The following is a 13,973-nucleotide window of genomic DNA, read 5'->3' as shown; positions in this document are numbered from 1 at the left end:
TACCTTGATCTTGTCCATTAGGAGTTTAGCAGTAAAGAACTCTCTGTTGAGAATGCCCTGCCTCCAACTTCAGCATGCTCTGAGCATAGCTGCCTGGCCCGTTTATGGCCTAGGTACAGGCCCACTGAGGGCTTTAAAGATGATTTGGAAATGCACAGAAAGCCAGCCAAGAGAGGGGAGCAGTGGGAGGATGCACTCTCTGCATTTTCCCTGATGAAAAGAGAGCATGTTTCTCCCAGTTTGTGTGGGAGCTTGAGGTGACACCCTGAACCTGTGAAGGCAAAAGTCCCATGGGCTTCAGTGGAGCTAGAATTTTACCCTCTATCTAGAGCCAGAGAAAACGATGCTAGTCAGGCCCCACTATTATCAGCTCCTTTTATTGCAAGTCTTGTGATATTTGTTGTTTTCTTAAATCTCCAGCTCCAGGACTCATGTGACTCAGCAGCAACTTGGCTGTTGGCTCTCATTTATGGAAAAGGTTTTTGAGGCCTCGTGGCTGCAAGGAAAAGCTTGGAAATGTGCTCCGTGAAGGCTCCAAAACCTGAGGGCCAAGAAAAAGAACCCAACCTTTATTATTTTTTAAAAAGCCAATGGGGTTACTTTGGGCCTGACTCAGGATTTCAGAGTGTGGGGGATGGGCCACGGTGCCCATGGGACATGGTGGCCTGGGCCTCCCTGGAGAAGAAGGGGCTCCTGGTCCTTTTGCTAGCGCTGCCCGGAGGAAGGACTGGCTTGGCGATGAGAGGAGGAGCGGACTCCCTCCAGGCTTCTCTGGGCATTAATTACACGCACTTGGCATTCATGCCCCGGGCGATCCGGTGCATTCACACAGCGCCCTCAGGCTGCATCACAGCGCGGGCGGGGGTCGGCTCAGTGTAGAGAACCCAACAAGCCAAAGACCGCCGGGGTCTGTGACCCCACCGCGCCCAGGGGGACCCCGCGCCCGCTCTCCGGGGCGGGCGCTGTGGGAGCCGGAGGCGGAGCGGCTGCCCCGGGGGCGGGATCCGGCTGTGGAGGGCGGCGCAGAGCCGGAGCCGAAGCCGGAAGCGCTGGGGAGTGGCCGGCTCCGTGCACGGAGCCGGGGAGCGCGGGCTCTCTAAGGTCGGTGCCTCCGCCTCTGTTCCGCCCCGCCGCCGCCGAGGTGGGGCTGCGCGGCGCGGGGGCGGGTTTGCCAAGCGCGGAGCCGCCGGGGCTGGGCTGGCTGCAGCTCCGCGGCGCCTCGAGGCGGGCTGGCAGCGGATAAGGCATGTCCCTGTAGGGGAGCGCCTTGCGGGGTGAGCCCGGGGGATGCGTCAGTACCCGGACCTGGAAAGGGCATTGGGGGCTGGATACGGAAAAGAAACAAAGGTCTGATCGTAGTCTGCACGTTTGCCCCTCCGTGAATGGGTCCCACAGTATTGCCCGGGCAAGGACTGCGGCCCCTGCTCTCAAACTGTCCCTCTGAAGAGAGACACACAGAGAGAAAATAATGGGGAGGGGGATTTCCTACATTGCCCCACTGAAAAACACAGAGCCAAAGGGGGGGGGGGAATCCCATAGGTATCAGGAGGAGGGCCTTTAGGAAGCTGCTTTAATGTTAATCACAAGAGGGAGCTGAATGAATCTCGTAAGAGCAAGATCTACTAGTTGTGCGTAGGCACAAAAGCAATAACACCAGTGAATAGGGTTGCTTTACCTAGCTGAGTGCACGTATGTACAGCAGTGTTCAATAGAAGGAGAATCTCTGCAGATACATTTTGGGGAAAAGCTTAAAACATTAAACTGTTATTCCCTCCTTTGATGGAGTTCATCTTCCTCTCTGACTATTGCTAAACTCACCGTGCCTGGGATGACTTTTATCCCTGGTTCATGCAGATACTTTTGACTATGAGATCTGTGTTGATTTAGGATTTTACACTATGCTCTTCACTAGGGTAACAGAATTTTTATTTCTATATTTTTGCCTTTGGAACATATCCGATGCACCAAGGTGCTGATCTAGTGCTCGTGGAAGTGAACGGGGTCATTCTGTTGATTTCAGTGGGCTGTGGATCAGGCCCTGTATGGACTCTGCTTTCAAAAAAATATTGCTGGGAGTCTGTTGCTGCCAAACACTGAATTCAAAGCAATCAATTCATTGATTGATCATTCAAGGTGCTATACGTCAAGTTGAACAAATAATTCACAAAATAAAATTGTAATGAATTTTGCCTCCCTCCCAAATTGTTTTCGAACAGACTGAAAACTTCTCAGATTTATTCATTATTCAAAATTATTTGAGGAGTTCTGCAGTGAATCATACTTGGTCTTCAGATTATTTACCAAAAGGTTGTGAAGTCTTCACAACTTACATTTTGCTTGTGTTAGCCCTTTTTTGTATCCAGAGTTTTGTTTTAAACCAAAAGAGAATAGCTTTTAAAGTTGTAACAAATTAAGGCCCCAGTCCTGCAAAGGCTTATCATGTACCTCATTTGAATGGCTCGTGTTACATCTTTGAGGGTCAGAAGGTCAGCAAGAGATTCTCCTTCATGTCGTTGAGGTATAGATTCAACCGTGGCATCAGAGACAGTTGACTCACAGTTCAGGAGTAACTCAAAATGCTCCTTCCATCTAACAGGTGCCATTAGGCAAACTAAGAACAACAAGACAGCAGGGCCAGATGGTATACCAGCTGAAGTCTACAAGTTTGGAGATGAAGAACTGCTAGGGAAGCTCCACAAACTTTTTCTTCATATCTAGTATAATGCGAAGATTCCAGAAGACTTGAGAAACGCTAACATTGTTACAATCTTTAAGAAGGGAGATAAGTCAGAGTGTGGAAACTAATGAGGCAATGCCTTACTGTCTTCAGCAGGGAAAATTCTTGCCCGTATCCTCTTAAACCGATTATTTCCCCTTGCTGAGGAAGTATTGCTGGAATCTCAGTGCAGTTTTAGACCATCCTGCGGGACAACCAACATGATCTTCATTGCCCGCCAAATCCAGGAAAAGTCTCGAGAGCAAAATCAGGACCTGTATATGGCTTTTCATCGATTTGACAAAGGCCATTGACTCTGTCAATCGTGAAGCCCTGTGGAAGGTGCTGGCCAGATTTGGCTGCCTTCCAGAATGTATTAAGGTCCTAAGGCTTCTCCATGATCAGATGACTGCCACGGTTCTCTGTAATGGCCTTGAGATGGAACCTTTCATCATCAAAACTGTGGTTAAGTGAGGATGCGTTATTGCTGCAAACCAGTTTTACATCTAGTTAGCAGTCATTTTGGTCCTCGTTAAAGATCACCTCCCCAGTGGAGTTGACATTCAATATAGAATGGATGGGCAACTCTTTAATCTTCAATGTCTCCGCTCAAAGTCTAAAGTCTTCAGGGCGTCCATTACTGATCTTCTGTGTGCTGATGATTGTGTTATCTTCACGCACGCTGAGAATGACCTTCACTCCATACTGGATTTTCTTGCACAAGCTTACTGAAGCCTAGGACTCTCACCGATATTGAGAAGACTACATACTGTTTCAGCAAGTGTTTACTAAACAGCATCATTACAAAGGGGGTGGGAACCACAAACTGGGCATTGATTTGAGCAGTCTGATCTGTTGGGATTTGCGCTGGGAGAACTTTAAAAAGCAATTGGCCTAAATATTGAGCTTAAGTGAGTCTTCAAACGATCAGTTGTAGTCATCTGACTGAGGTTCTCTTTCAGGGCCTGGTTTAAGGGTTACACTAACATCAATTAGAATATTGCCATTGACTTCAGTGAGCTTTGGATCAGGCCCTCAGCGCTCAGCCGCAGGCCTGCAGTGTTCTTCTTGGAGTCTACATAATGAAACACTCTGAGAATCAAGCAGTTGGGAGGATGATGAAAAAGTTTGAGCCGCTGCTTTAGAGAATGAGACTTCATGACTTTAAGAAATATTTAAAAGCAAAAAATGTTGCCAAATGTAGCAGTCTTAGCTCAGAAAACAGTAAGAGAACTGTACCCAAAAAATCGAAAGAGGGATTGATAATTATCTTATAGGTACTTCAGATCACAGTATATCAGACTGGATTTATGATAGTCCAGTGTTTTCAGTGGAGAGTGCCTTAGCAGAGTGAAAACGATTCTGAATTTTGAAACATCAAAAAGTTTGAAAAAGGTAACTATGTAATCGCTCAAAATATAGGTGGGATACAATAAAAGGTAGCAAGTATCAGGGGGTAGCCGTGTTAGTCTGTATCTACAAAAACAACAAGGAGTCTGGTGGCACCTTAAAGACTAACAGATTTATTTGGGCATAAGCTTTGGTGGGTAAAAACCTCACTTCTTTGGATGCATAGAGTGAAAGTTACAGATGCAGGCATTATATACTGACACATGGAGAGCAGGGAGTTACTTCGCAAGTGAAGAACCAGTGTTGACAGGGCCAATTCAATCAGGGTGGATGTAGTCCACTCACAATAATAGATGAGGAGGTGTCAATTCCAGGAGAGGAAAAGCTGCTTCTGTAATGAGCCAGCCACTCCCAGTCCCTATTCAAGCCCAGATTAATGGTGTTAAATTTGCAAATGAATTTTAGTTCTGCTGTTTCTCTTTGAAGTCTGTTTCTGAAGTTTTTTTGTTCAATGATAGTGACTTTTAAATCTGTAATAGAATGACCAGGGAGATTGAAGTGTTCACTTACTGGCTTATGTATGTTACCATTCCTGATGTCCGATTTGTGTCCATTTATTCTTTTGCGGAGGGACTGTCCGGTTTGGCCAATGTACATGGCAGAGGGGCATTGCTGGCACATGATGGCATATATAACATTAGTAGATGTGCAGGTGAATGAGCCCTTGATGGTGTGGCTGATGTGGTTGGGTCCTCTGATGGTGTCGCCAGAGTAGATATGGGGACAGAGTAGGCAACGAGGTTTGCTACAACCTATCCTGGAAAATGATCCCTCACTCTCACAGACCTTGGGAGACAGGCCAGTCCTCGCTTACAGACAACCCCCCAATCTGAAGCAAATACTCACCAGCAACTACACACCACACCACAGAAACACCAACCCAGGAACCAATCCCTGTAGCAAACCTCGTTGCCTACTCTGTCCCCATATCTACTCTGGCGATAACTCCCTGCTCTCCATGTGTCAGTATATAATGCCTGCATCTGTAACTTTCACTCTATGCATCCGAAGAATTGAGGTTTTTACCCATGAAAGCTTATGCCCAAATAAATCTGTTAGTCTTTAAGGTGCCACCAGACTCCTTGTTGTTTTAATAAAAGGTAGGTCCAGCATCCACACTGCAGAAACCTTATTATTTGGTCTGAATACGTTGCAACACAGATGTTGGATATGCTTTTATTGTATTTGGCCCTTGAAAAGAGAAATGCCCCTTATTAAATTCCACCTCAGAATGTGGTAAAAACAATATACCCATTACACAGTGGGACACTGTGCTATGATCTGATTTTACATAGAGCTGTTTTGAAGTGCTCATACTATACATAAATTTTAAAGCTTTGTGCTCTGAGTATATAATAGTGAACATATGCTCTCTTTTAAAGAATTCGGAACTCCCCGATCCTGCAAGATCATATGTGTGGGTGAAGCCCTGATCATGGCATAGGTCTTTCTATGTATTTGTGAATTTTTTTAAATTTCAGGGTCCTAAAAGTGTCTCATGATTACCCTTATCACTCAAATCCGTTCTTGTTTTATACAGCATACTTCTGTTATGGAATTTAGTTGATGGATTTCTGTATTTGATTGAATTGAAAGTAAGATTTAAATATTTCTTTTTTATGTTGTACATTAAAGTACCATAAATTGGCCTGTTTTGTAAAGAAAGGCAATGACTGATAGTTACTTCCCACATTAATCCTTTTGAAAAGAAAAAAAAAGAAGAAGAAGAAGCCAGCATTAAAAATAAACTTTGTTAGACAGGTTGTTACTTTGAAAGCAAGTGGCCAGAACATTTGTAAGTTTCAGCTTGAAGCCAAAGAATAGTTCCTCTGGAAAGGCTCATCCACTCCGAACATGTAGCATGTGAGTGAGGACTTGATCAGAGGAAAGGATATCCAAACTGACATTTTGGGTTGGTGGGTGTGCCCTGCCATTTTCTCATACTGAATATAAAACGATGCAAAGATTCAGAAAACTGCAGAATATGTCACTTGGTCACCAAAAAGTATGTGTCTTTATTGCATTATGTCCCTTGTTGTTGCTATTAAATACACACCATACTGAACTACTTCGTATAATTTTGCTTACTGTTTTTTAGAAGCTAACAACAAGGACATCATCTGGAGGCCAGAGAAACTTACGTTGCAAGTCGTGATGCTGCCACTATGGGAAATGTTTCTCTACTTGCTTCTTTCATTTGGCTTCCACTTTTATTCCTTCTATGAAGTATACAAAGTCTCCAGAGGTAAGTCTTTAAGGCTGCCCTGTACATTTTTTTGTATTGCTTCTTGCCTTTGAGGTTCATGCTAGTCAATTATTGGCTAGCTTTATTATTTAATGCATTAGTTTATTTTCCAGACAGGCTCCAGCAGCGTTTCCCTCTGAGACTTTTGAACGGAAGGTACCTAGATCCTCTCTTTAACTGAGAACCAACAGTATACAAAAAAATAGCAGGAGGGGGAAGCTGTGCAAGGAGTCTTTTGTCAAAGCTTATTCAGAGCTGGTGTTTATGGTATTTGGAGGACAGTTGGAAAGGGGCATCTTGACATTTGCCGTTAACAGATATATTGCCTTTAATAGATCAAATTATAAATATGCTATGTATGGGAATAAATATATGTTTTTTCTTTATAATTTTGTAGTGTTATTTCGTCTGAGAAATAAGGCCCTGATCTTCTGCATACTTACACAGGTGTTTAACTTTAAGCCTGTGAGTAGTCTCATTAAAATCAGAGGGTCTATAGATGTGCTTAAAGCTTAGCACATCCACAAGTGTTTGCAAGATCAGGACCCATATTAAAATTGTGAGAGACAGGAATGGTCAGAATCCAGGAGCTTTTGAGTTCTACTCTCTGACACTTTATTCCTTTGGCTTTGGGCAAGTCACTCAGTCCTCAGTTTTGTAAACACTTATGCTCATTGGACCTGATCGGAAGCCTGTTGAGGTCATGTGAGTAAATGCTCCCTAGTGAGAGTTGCCCAGTCTAATTCAAAAGTTGCAGAATTAGTGAGGAAAGAGGATTATATTTTTCTCTCATAAAATGTCCTGCTTTTAGAGTAATCACTCAAATTAACAGTGTTCTCCTGTCAGTGTTTCATACCTGAGGGGCAAACTGTTCCATGCCTGGGAAGGATTACATAATTGACAGCTAACCCATATGGATCTGTGAGTTATGCATACCAAAAGGAATTGCTATAACAGCTTCTGTGCTGGAGTTGAGAGGCATCAATCATTTAACACTGGACACATGCCACAAACGTTGTTGTATATAATAGTCTGAAACAACTTTTGTGTAGGACTTTTTAATGATCCTTTTTTCCCTACATTACAATAGATACTGCAGCTGCAGAACTTTCTCCCTCTCAAAATGACAGAATAGAATATTTCAGGAATGCTTCTATTTCTCCTGCAGCTTCATTGTCATCTCCCTCCTTATAGCTTTACTAACCATTAGCCTGAAATACTGCACAGTGTATTGTAAAATCAATGCCAATGTCTTTCACACATGCCTGTCTGGACCCCAGTCCAGGAAAACATTTAAGAATGTGCTTAACTTTGCACATTGTGAGTCGTTCCATTGGAATAGTTCTAGCCTCTAAGGATAGAACAAGAAGTAATGGGCTTAAACTGCAGCAAGGGAGGTTTAGGTTGGACATTTGGAAAAAGTTCCTAACTGTCAGGGTGGTTAAACACTGGAATAAACTGCCTAGGGAGGTTGTGGAATCTCCATCTCTGGAGATATTTAAGAGTAGGTTAGATAAATGTCTATCAGGGATGGTCTAGACAGTATTTGGACCTGCCATGAGGGCAGAGGACTGGACTCGATGACCTCTCAAGGTCTCTTCCAGTCCTAGAGTCTATGAATCTATGAAACTGAAGTCAGTGGGACTACTCACAGTGTGTAAAATTGACCACGTACTTAAGTCTTTGCATGATCGTGGTCTTTGCAGATTGAGGCCTTTTGTCTATAATTAATTCTTCATTCACTGTTGTTCCTGCCAACTCAACTATCCATATTTCCCATTGTGATCGGGATATACAAATCACATTCTGAGCAACTCAAGGCTAACAAGCTAGTGGGGGCTCAGTCAGCTCCACCCTGCCATAACGCTGAGAGATAAGAGAGGTGCTCAAAAGGCGAGAGCACAGTACAGTTGGTGGCAAACCAGCGAGGAGAGAGACCTCCAGTCCTCAGCTCCAGGAAAGACTGGTGGAAGGCAAAAGCTCCTCAGATGACCTCTGACCTATATCCCCTCCCTGAAGAAGAGAGGGCCTGATGTTGATATACTTTTAGTGGGACTATTCTCTTATATTAGCCTGAGTGCACAGCTGGGGCCACAGTTTATCATAAGCCCTCTGAAGGAACAGAACCTTACCACACCCATAGGACAGTTTACTTGTGTTCATTTCTCGTTGTGGAACATTTCCTACACTGGATGCCTGAGAACTAGCAGCAGGAAAAGGCAGCCCAGCAGCAGCAGCTCTTGCAGCAGCAAAGGCTGGTCCGACAGGTGGTGGCCTTAAACGGGCTTCAGGGGCCCCCTGAGGTTTCACCTCTAGGAGCCATATGCCCAGCCCTGCTGGCTGTGGCCATGCCAGTGAAGGTCACAAAAATAGGCCCCTGGGATGACTTGGAGGCTTTCCGTGTGACTTGGAGGCTTTTCCAGTGGCCACCTCAGCAGTGGGCCATCGTGTTAATGCCTCACCTGATCCAGGCCTGCACAGGCTGCCTACTGAGGGCTGGATGCAGCAGCAATGCAAGAATATGCCTAGATGAAAGTGACTGCACTGAACTACCTTGACATCACGGAGGAGACCTTCTGATGCTGTACCGTGAATAGAAATACCTCCATGGAGCCTGGTCCTACGTAGTGACACAGAAGTTGCAGGACCTGTGTTGGTGATGGTTGAAGCTGAAAACTCGGACTGGAGTCCAGGTTGCTGAGCTTGTGTTTGTAGAGCAGTTCTCCCACATACTGCTGGCTGGGGTAGGGACTGTGTGTTTAAACTCTGGTCTGAAACACTAGCTGATGCAGTTCAGCTTATGGACAGGATTACCAGATAGCAACTGTGAAAAAACAGGACAGGGGGTCGGGGTAATAGACGCCTATATAAGAAAAAGTCCCCAAAAATGGGACTGTCCCTTTTAAAACGGGACATCTGGTCATCCTACTTATGGAGAGCTATCTGGTTGCTGCAGTAGCTTCGGGATGTCCCTTAAGAAGCTGCCAGAGGCAAAAGAGGTCCTTAGAGTTGAAAAAGAACCCAGCTGCGAGGATTGATGGATGGAAGTCTCAGTTCTGGGCATGGAGGCACCAGTCTCTAAGGGCCCTAGCAATCTGTGGGGCCCTGCGCTCATCTCCATTAGGAAACTCAGTTGCCCTAGGCCCAAGCCTGGGCGAGGAACCCTGGGGCCCCAGCCATCTCCTCACCAGGAAAACCGGGAGGCAAGAGGAGGGGAGCTGTATAGGGCGGGACTCCCTCTTGCATAAGGCCTAAGGCTGGAGCCCACTTGGCAAGCACTGGGCATTGTTTTTCACATGGGTGCCCAGGATACCTGTATCACAAATGCCTCATATGGACTATAGTTATGGATATGTGTGTTTGGCAGAAAGCTGAGCCTGTAAATTAACTCTAGCTAAACTGACTGTCCATGTCTAGATAAATGGGAGAGAGCCCTGGGATATGGGCCTGGTAGATTCCAGGTGTAGTTGACCCTAGTTCAGAACCACTTGGTTCCAAACCCAGTGGCCTTTTCTTAGTGTATTCATAGGGTGTCAAATCCGCTCCTAGTATGTGTGTGCAATTGACTTGTAGTGGGGGCTGGCCTTGATGCTGACATACCCCATTATCTTGGGATGGGATTGGGAATATTTTTCAGAGATGCCGGATGGATTTAGGACAGCCCCAGAGTCCCTGGAGATGCTAATTTAGGAGACCCTGAGAGATGGTGGACTCAGACCCCTGGCAGGTTTAAGGGAGAAGTTGGACCTTGGAGGGTGGGCCTGGCCAATGGGAAGCTCCCCGTAAATTCCGCCTAATAACGAAATGATGCTGGAGCCCCTACTGGAGGAGGACATCTTATCTAGAGGGTCCGACTTTGTCAGAGATCAGATGGAAGATGAAACCCTGAGCTAGGGCTGTGACCAGCTGTTGGTAGTCAATGGGGAGATGATAGACCCGCATCGAGCAGGGCAGTACTCCTGATGTGAGCTCTGGGCTGAGCAATTGTACCATCAGGAGAGAGACTGACAGACCAGTGATATTCAATCACAACTCTTTGTTCCCTGATCTCATTGGCATGAGGTCATGCGTGAAGACCCTGGCTGGGATTCTGGGCTGCTTCTACTGGCCCAGGGTTCACCAAGAGGGCACAGATTTCTGCAGTTTCTGTCCTGAGTGCCAGAGTGTTGGCCCTAAAAGGGGGGCCAAAACCCTGGTAGTTGCACCCCCTTTTAATTGCCATTCAGGAGGTACCCCAGTCATCTACTGGATTTTCCCTGTTTGTACTTTTGCACAGAAGACAACCAGGGGCTATCCTGGACCTTGTACAAGAGATGTGGGAGGAACAGACTGCAAAAAACAGAGAATGTTGTACACTATATCGCAAAGCTCCAGGAGAGGCTCAAAATCCTGGGGTCCTTAGCCAAAGAAAATCTCCTTCATGCTCAACAGGCCCAGGAGCGAGCCTATAACAAAGGAACATATGTGCATGTATTTAACCTGGGGACTGGTACTCCTCACCAAGTTACTGGCCAAGTATCAAGGACATCCAAAGTAAGTCAGGTGTGGCCAGTTAATCATGAAATCAGAGAAGAGAAGGACAAGGCAGGTCTAGCATGTTAACCTCCTGAAACCCTGGGAGGCCTGTGAAGGCTTGTTCATAGTTCCTTGCCACTGGAACCAGAATTAGGACTCCAAGCATTCGCCTCTCAGGATCCTGACCCTGTGCAAATATGAGAGACCCTCCTCTTGAAGCAGAGGGTCCAAGTATGACAATTGGTGAACACCTTCTCTGCGATATTTTCGTCCCGGCTGGGATGAACCCATCTACTTCACCATCATGTCCAAATGGAGCCAGGACATCTGGGAGAACCCTCAGTTGCTTCCTTGAAAAATGGGTGACGCAGTGAGGCTAGAACTCTGTGACATGCTGGAGTTAGGAGTCATTGAAGAGTCTCATAGCGACTTACAAAGTCCCATTGGAATGGTCCCTAAGCTGGATGGTGCCGTCCAGTTCCGCATAGACTTTAGAAAGGTTAATGCTGTCTCTAAATTTGACACATGCTCCATGCCCTGGGTGGCTGAACTACTGGACTGGCTGGGAGAGGCCTAATATATCACAATGTTAGACCTGACAAAAGGATACTGGCAGATGCTGCTCACATCAGAGTCATGTGAGAAAACTGCTTTCACCACCTCATTTGGCTTATATCAATTTCATTTTAGCCTCCGTGGAGCAACAGCATTGTTCCAATGACTCATGGACCAAGTTTGCACACCACAGGGCTCATATGGGGCAGCCTATCTAGATGATGTCATCTATAACTGGGGCTGGGAGGCCCATCTAGAACAGATCACTGCGGTTCTCTGTTCCCTGCAGGAAGCTGGGCTGACCATGAACCTGGTGAAATGTAGCATTGGAAAGGAGCAGGAGACCACCAACCTGGGATATACTGGCTCCTAGTAGACAAGATCCAGGCCTTAAAAGTCTACTAATTCCCAACAACCAAAAAACAGGTTTGGAAGTTTTGGGGGCTCTTGGGTTACTACTGCCAGGCTTCTGCCAGGGATCTCTATGATAGCAGCCCCTGTCAGAGACTTGATTAAGGACATATGGGGCAGAAGCCAGCGAAAAGGCTTTCCAGACATTGAAAGACCATCTGTGTAAAGAGCCTGTTCTGTATAGCCCAGATTTTTTGGCAGATGGACACTTTGGAGGTGGCCCTGGGGGCAGTAAAATCAGAGGAGATAGAATGGGAAAAGACCCTGAACTATATATTAAGCCTCAAGCTGTTTCTCTGAAGCCGGCATACCCAGAGATAGAAAACAAAGGACTGGTGGTGAAATGGACTGTGGTTTCTCTCTGATATTACCTGCGTGGAAATCCATTCATGCTTTACTCCTGAGGGAATTCTGCACTAAAAAATTAAAAATTCTGCAAAATTCTGCATATTTTATTTGTCAAAATAACACAATATAATCACTCCAGTTTCAATTATTTTGGTAATTTATTTCAAAATACCTGTCGACAAGTATATCAAAAATACAGACAACAACAAAAATTCTTTCCCGCAGTAGAGCGTTAAAGAAACCCCTACAACAACCCAGTTCCAGTTGGGGGGTGCTGGAGAGGGCTGGGTGGGGCTCCCAGAGCCCAGACATCTGCACTCCCATTCCCCCAGAGCCCAGCTGCAGGGCACCCCCCAGCCCAGACACCCACACACCCCTCCCCCTAGAGCCCAGCTGCAGGACACACCCCACTCCCCACAGAGCCCAGCAACAGGGCAGCCCCCAGCCCAGACACCCACATACCTCTCCCCCCAGAGCCCAGCTGCAGGCTGGATCAAAGAGTGTGCAGCCTCCAGGCCCGCCAGGCTGGGTGCTCAGCTCATTGTGAGTTGGGCTCTGCAGAGTCCAGCGGCCTCTAGTGGCAGCCAGAAATTCTGCGGAGGAAATGGCATTCTGCAAAATTCCGCATTGCGCAGTGGCGTAGAATTCCCCCAAGAGTAATGCTTTTCTGAGGTAGTTGAACATTGTGAAACACATGAACCCTTGGCTTATGCATTGGTACTTCTCTCTCCAGCCATACACCTTCCTGTTGTAACACAGGCTGGAAAGGCTGACCAGAATGCTGATTCCCCCCACCCCCCAGGGAATTGGGGGAAGCTAGCCCTGGTTCCCCAAATGCCATCTCGAGTGGGAGAGTGTGTACAGACCCCACATTGGGCAACATGGGGTAAATGAACTAGTATGGGTCAAGTCAGTTCCACCCCTCCACACCTCTGAGAGATGCCAGAGTTGGAGGGAGGAGCTTAAAAGGGGAGAGCACAGCACCATTGGGTGGCAGACTAGAGAGGAGAGTGGACGTACAGTCTTCAACTCCTGGATCAGAGCTGGCTGAAAGCAAGAGCTCCTTGGACAAGCAATGGCTCCTCCCTGAAGTTAGGGAGGGCCCGATGCTTATCCACTTTTGATGGGACTATTCTTCTATATTCGCCTGTGAGCCCAATAGGGGCCGCAGTTTCTCGGAAGCCCCCTGAAGGAAGAGAGCCTTACCACACCCCTAGGACAGTTCACTTGTGTTCACTTTTTGTGGTTATTGACAGCTCCAGAAGGGGCAGAATGTGCGGCTCTCAGCCACAGGGCTGAGCTTCTTGTGACTGGACTATGGTGGCAGAACACCGAGATGCCACAGACCAGAGACCAGGTGAGTGCAAAGGACCGGACTGAGTCCCAGGGAGCGCCATGAGAAAGGACCATGGTGACACCCATCTTATGCAGCTGTTTATTTACCTAATAACATTGAAAGTGCACCAAGTTCACTCTTCATTCAACACTACCTTTGCTAGTTTTAGAAATCTATGTCTTTGAGCATTTCAGAAGTGGGCATTTAGGAAGAAATGAGTCCTCTCTATCTGATGACTGTTCTGTAAGAGACTTTGCTGCAAATAATATATATGGTACTCCTAATAAATGATGTATAAGAAGAAGATGAAAAAAGAGATTATGGCCACTTTTTAATTACAAAAACAGAAGAGTTATTAGAAGATTAAATGAGTATTATATGTTATAATGTGTTTCCTCTGCAAATCATTAAGCAATAGAATTATATAGTGTGATACA

At 46.1% G+C, this 13,973-nt stretch overlaps 1 protein-coding gene across 4 annotated transcripts in view; it reads left to right on the top strand.

Moving 5' to 3' along the window:
- The first annotated feature begins 1,028 nt into the window (after positions 1-1,028).
- Positions 1,029-13,973, top strand: part of HHAT (hedgehog acyltransferase) — a 347,015-nt gene continuing 334,070 nt past the window's right edge. For 3 of the 4 annotated variants that reach the window (XM_026652557.1, XM_026652556.1, XM_026652553.1), the window contains exons 1-2: positions 1,029-1,101; positions 6,225-6,371. In XM_026652557.1, coding sequence (XP_026508342.1) covers positions 6,348-6,371 — 24 coding nt within the window. In that variant the 5' untranslated portion in view covers positions 1,029-1,101; positions 6,225-6,347. Of the gene's footprint in view, positions 1,102-1,297; positions 1,348-6,224; positions 6,372-13,973 lie in introns of those variants that run through there. The other variant, XM_026652554.1, reaches the window with a different exon arrangement.

Source organism: Terrapene carolina, unplaced genomic scaffold (genome assembly GCF_002925995.2).
Source record: "Terrapene carolina triunguis isolate 2854851 unplaced genomic scaffold, T_m_triunguis-2.0 Scaffold120, whole genome shotgun sequence".
Taxonomy (NCBI): domain Eukaryota; kingdom Metazoa; phylum Chordata; order Testudines; family Emydidae; genus Terrapene; species Terrapene triunguis.
The sequence above is the reverse complement of the archived record's forward strand: the minus strand, read 5'-3'. Positions and strand labels throughout refer to the sequence as shown.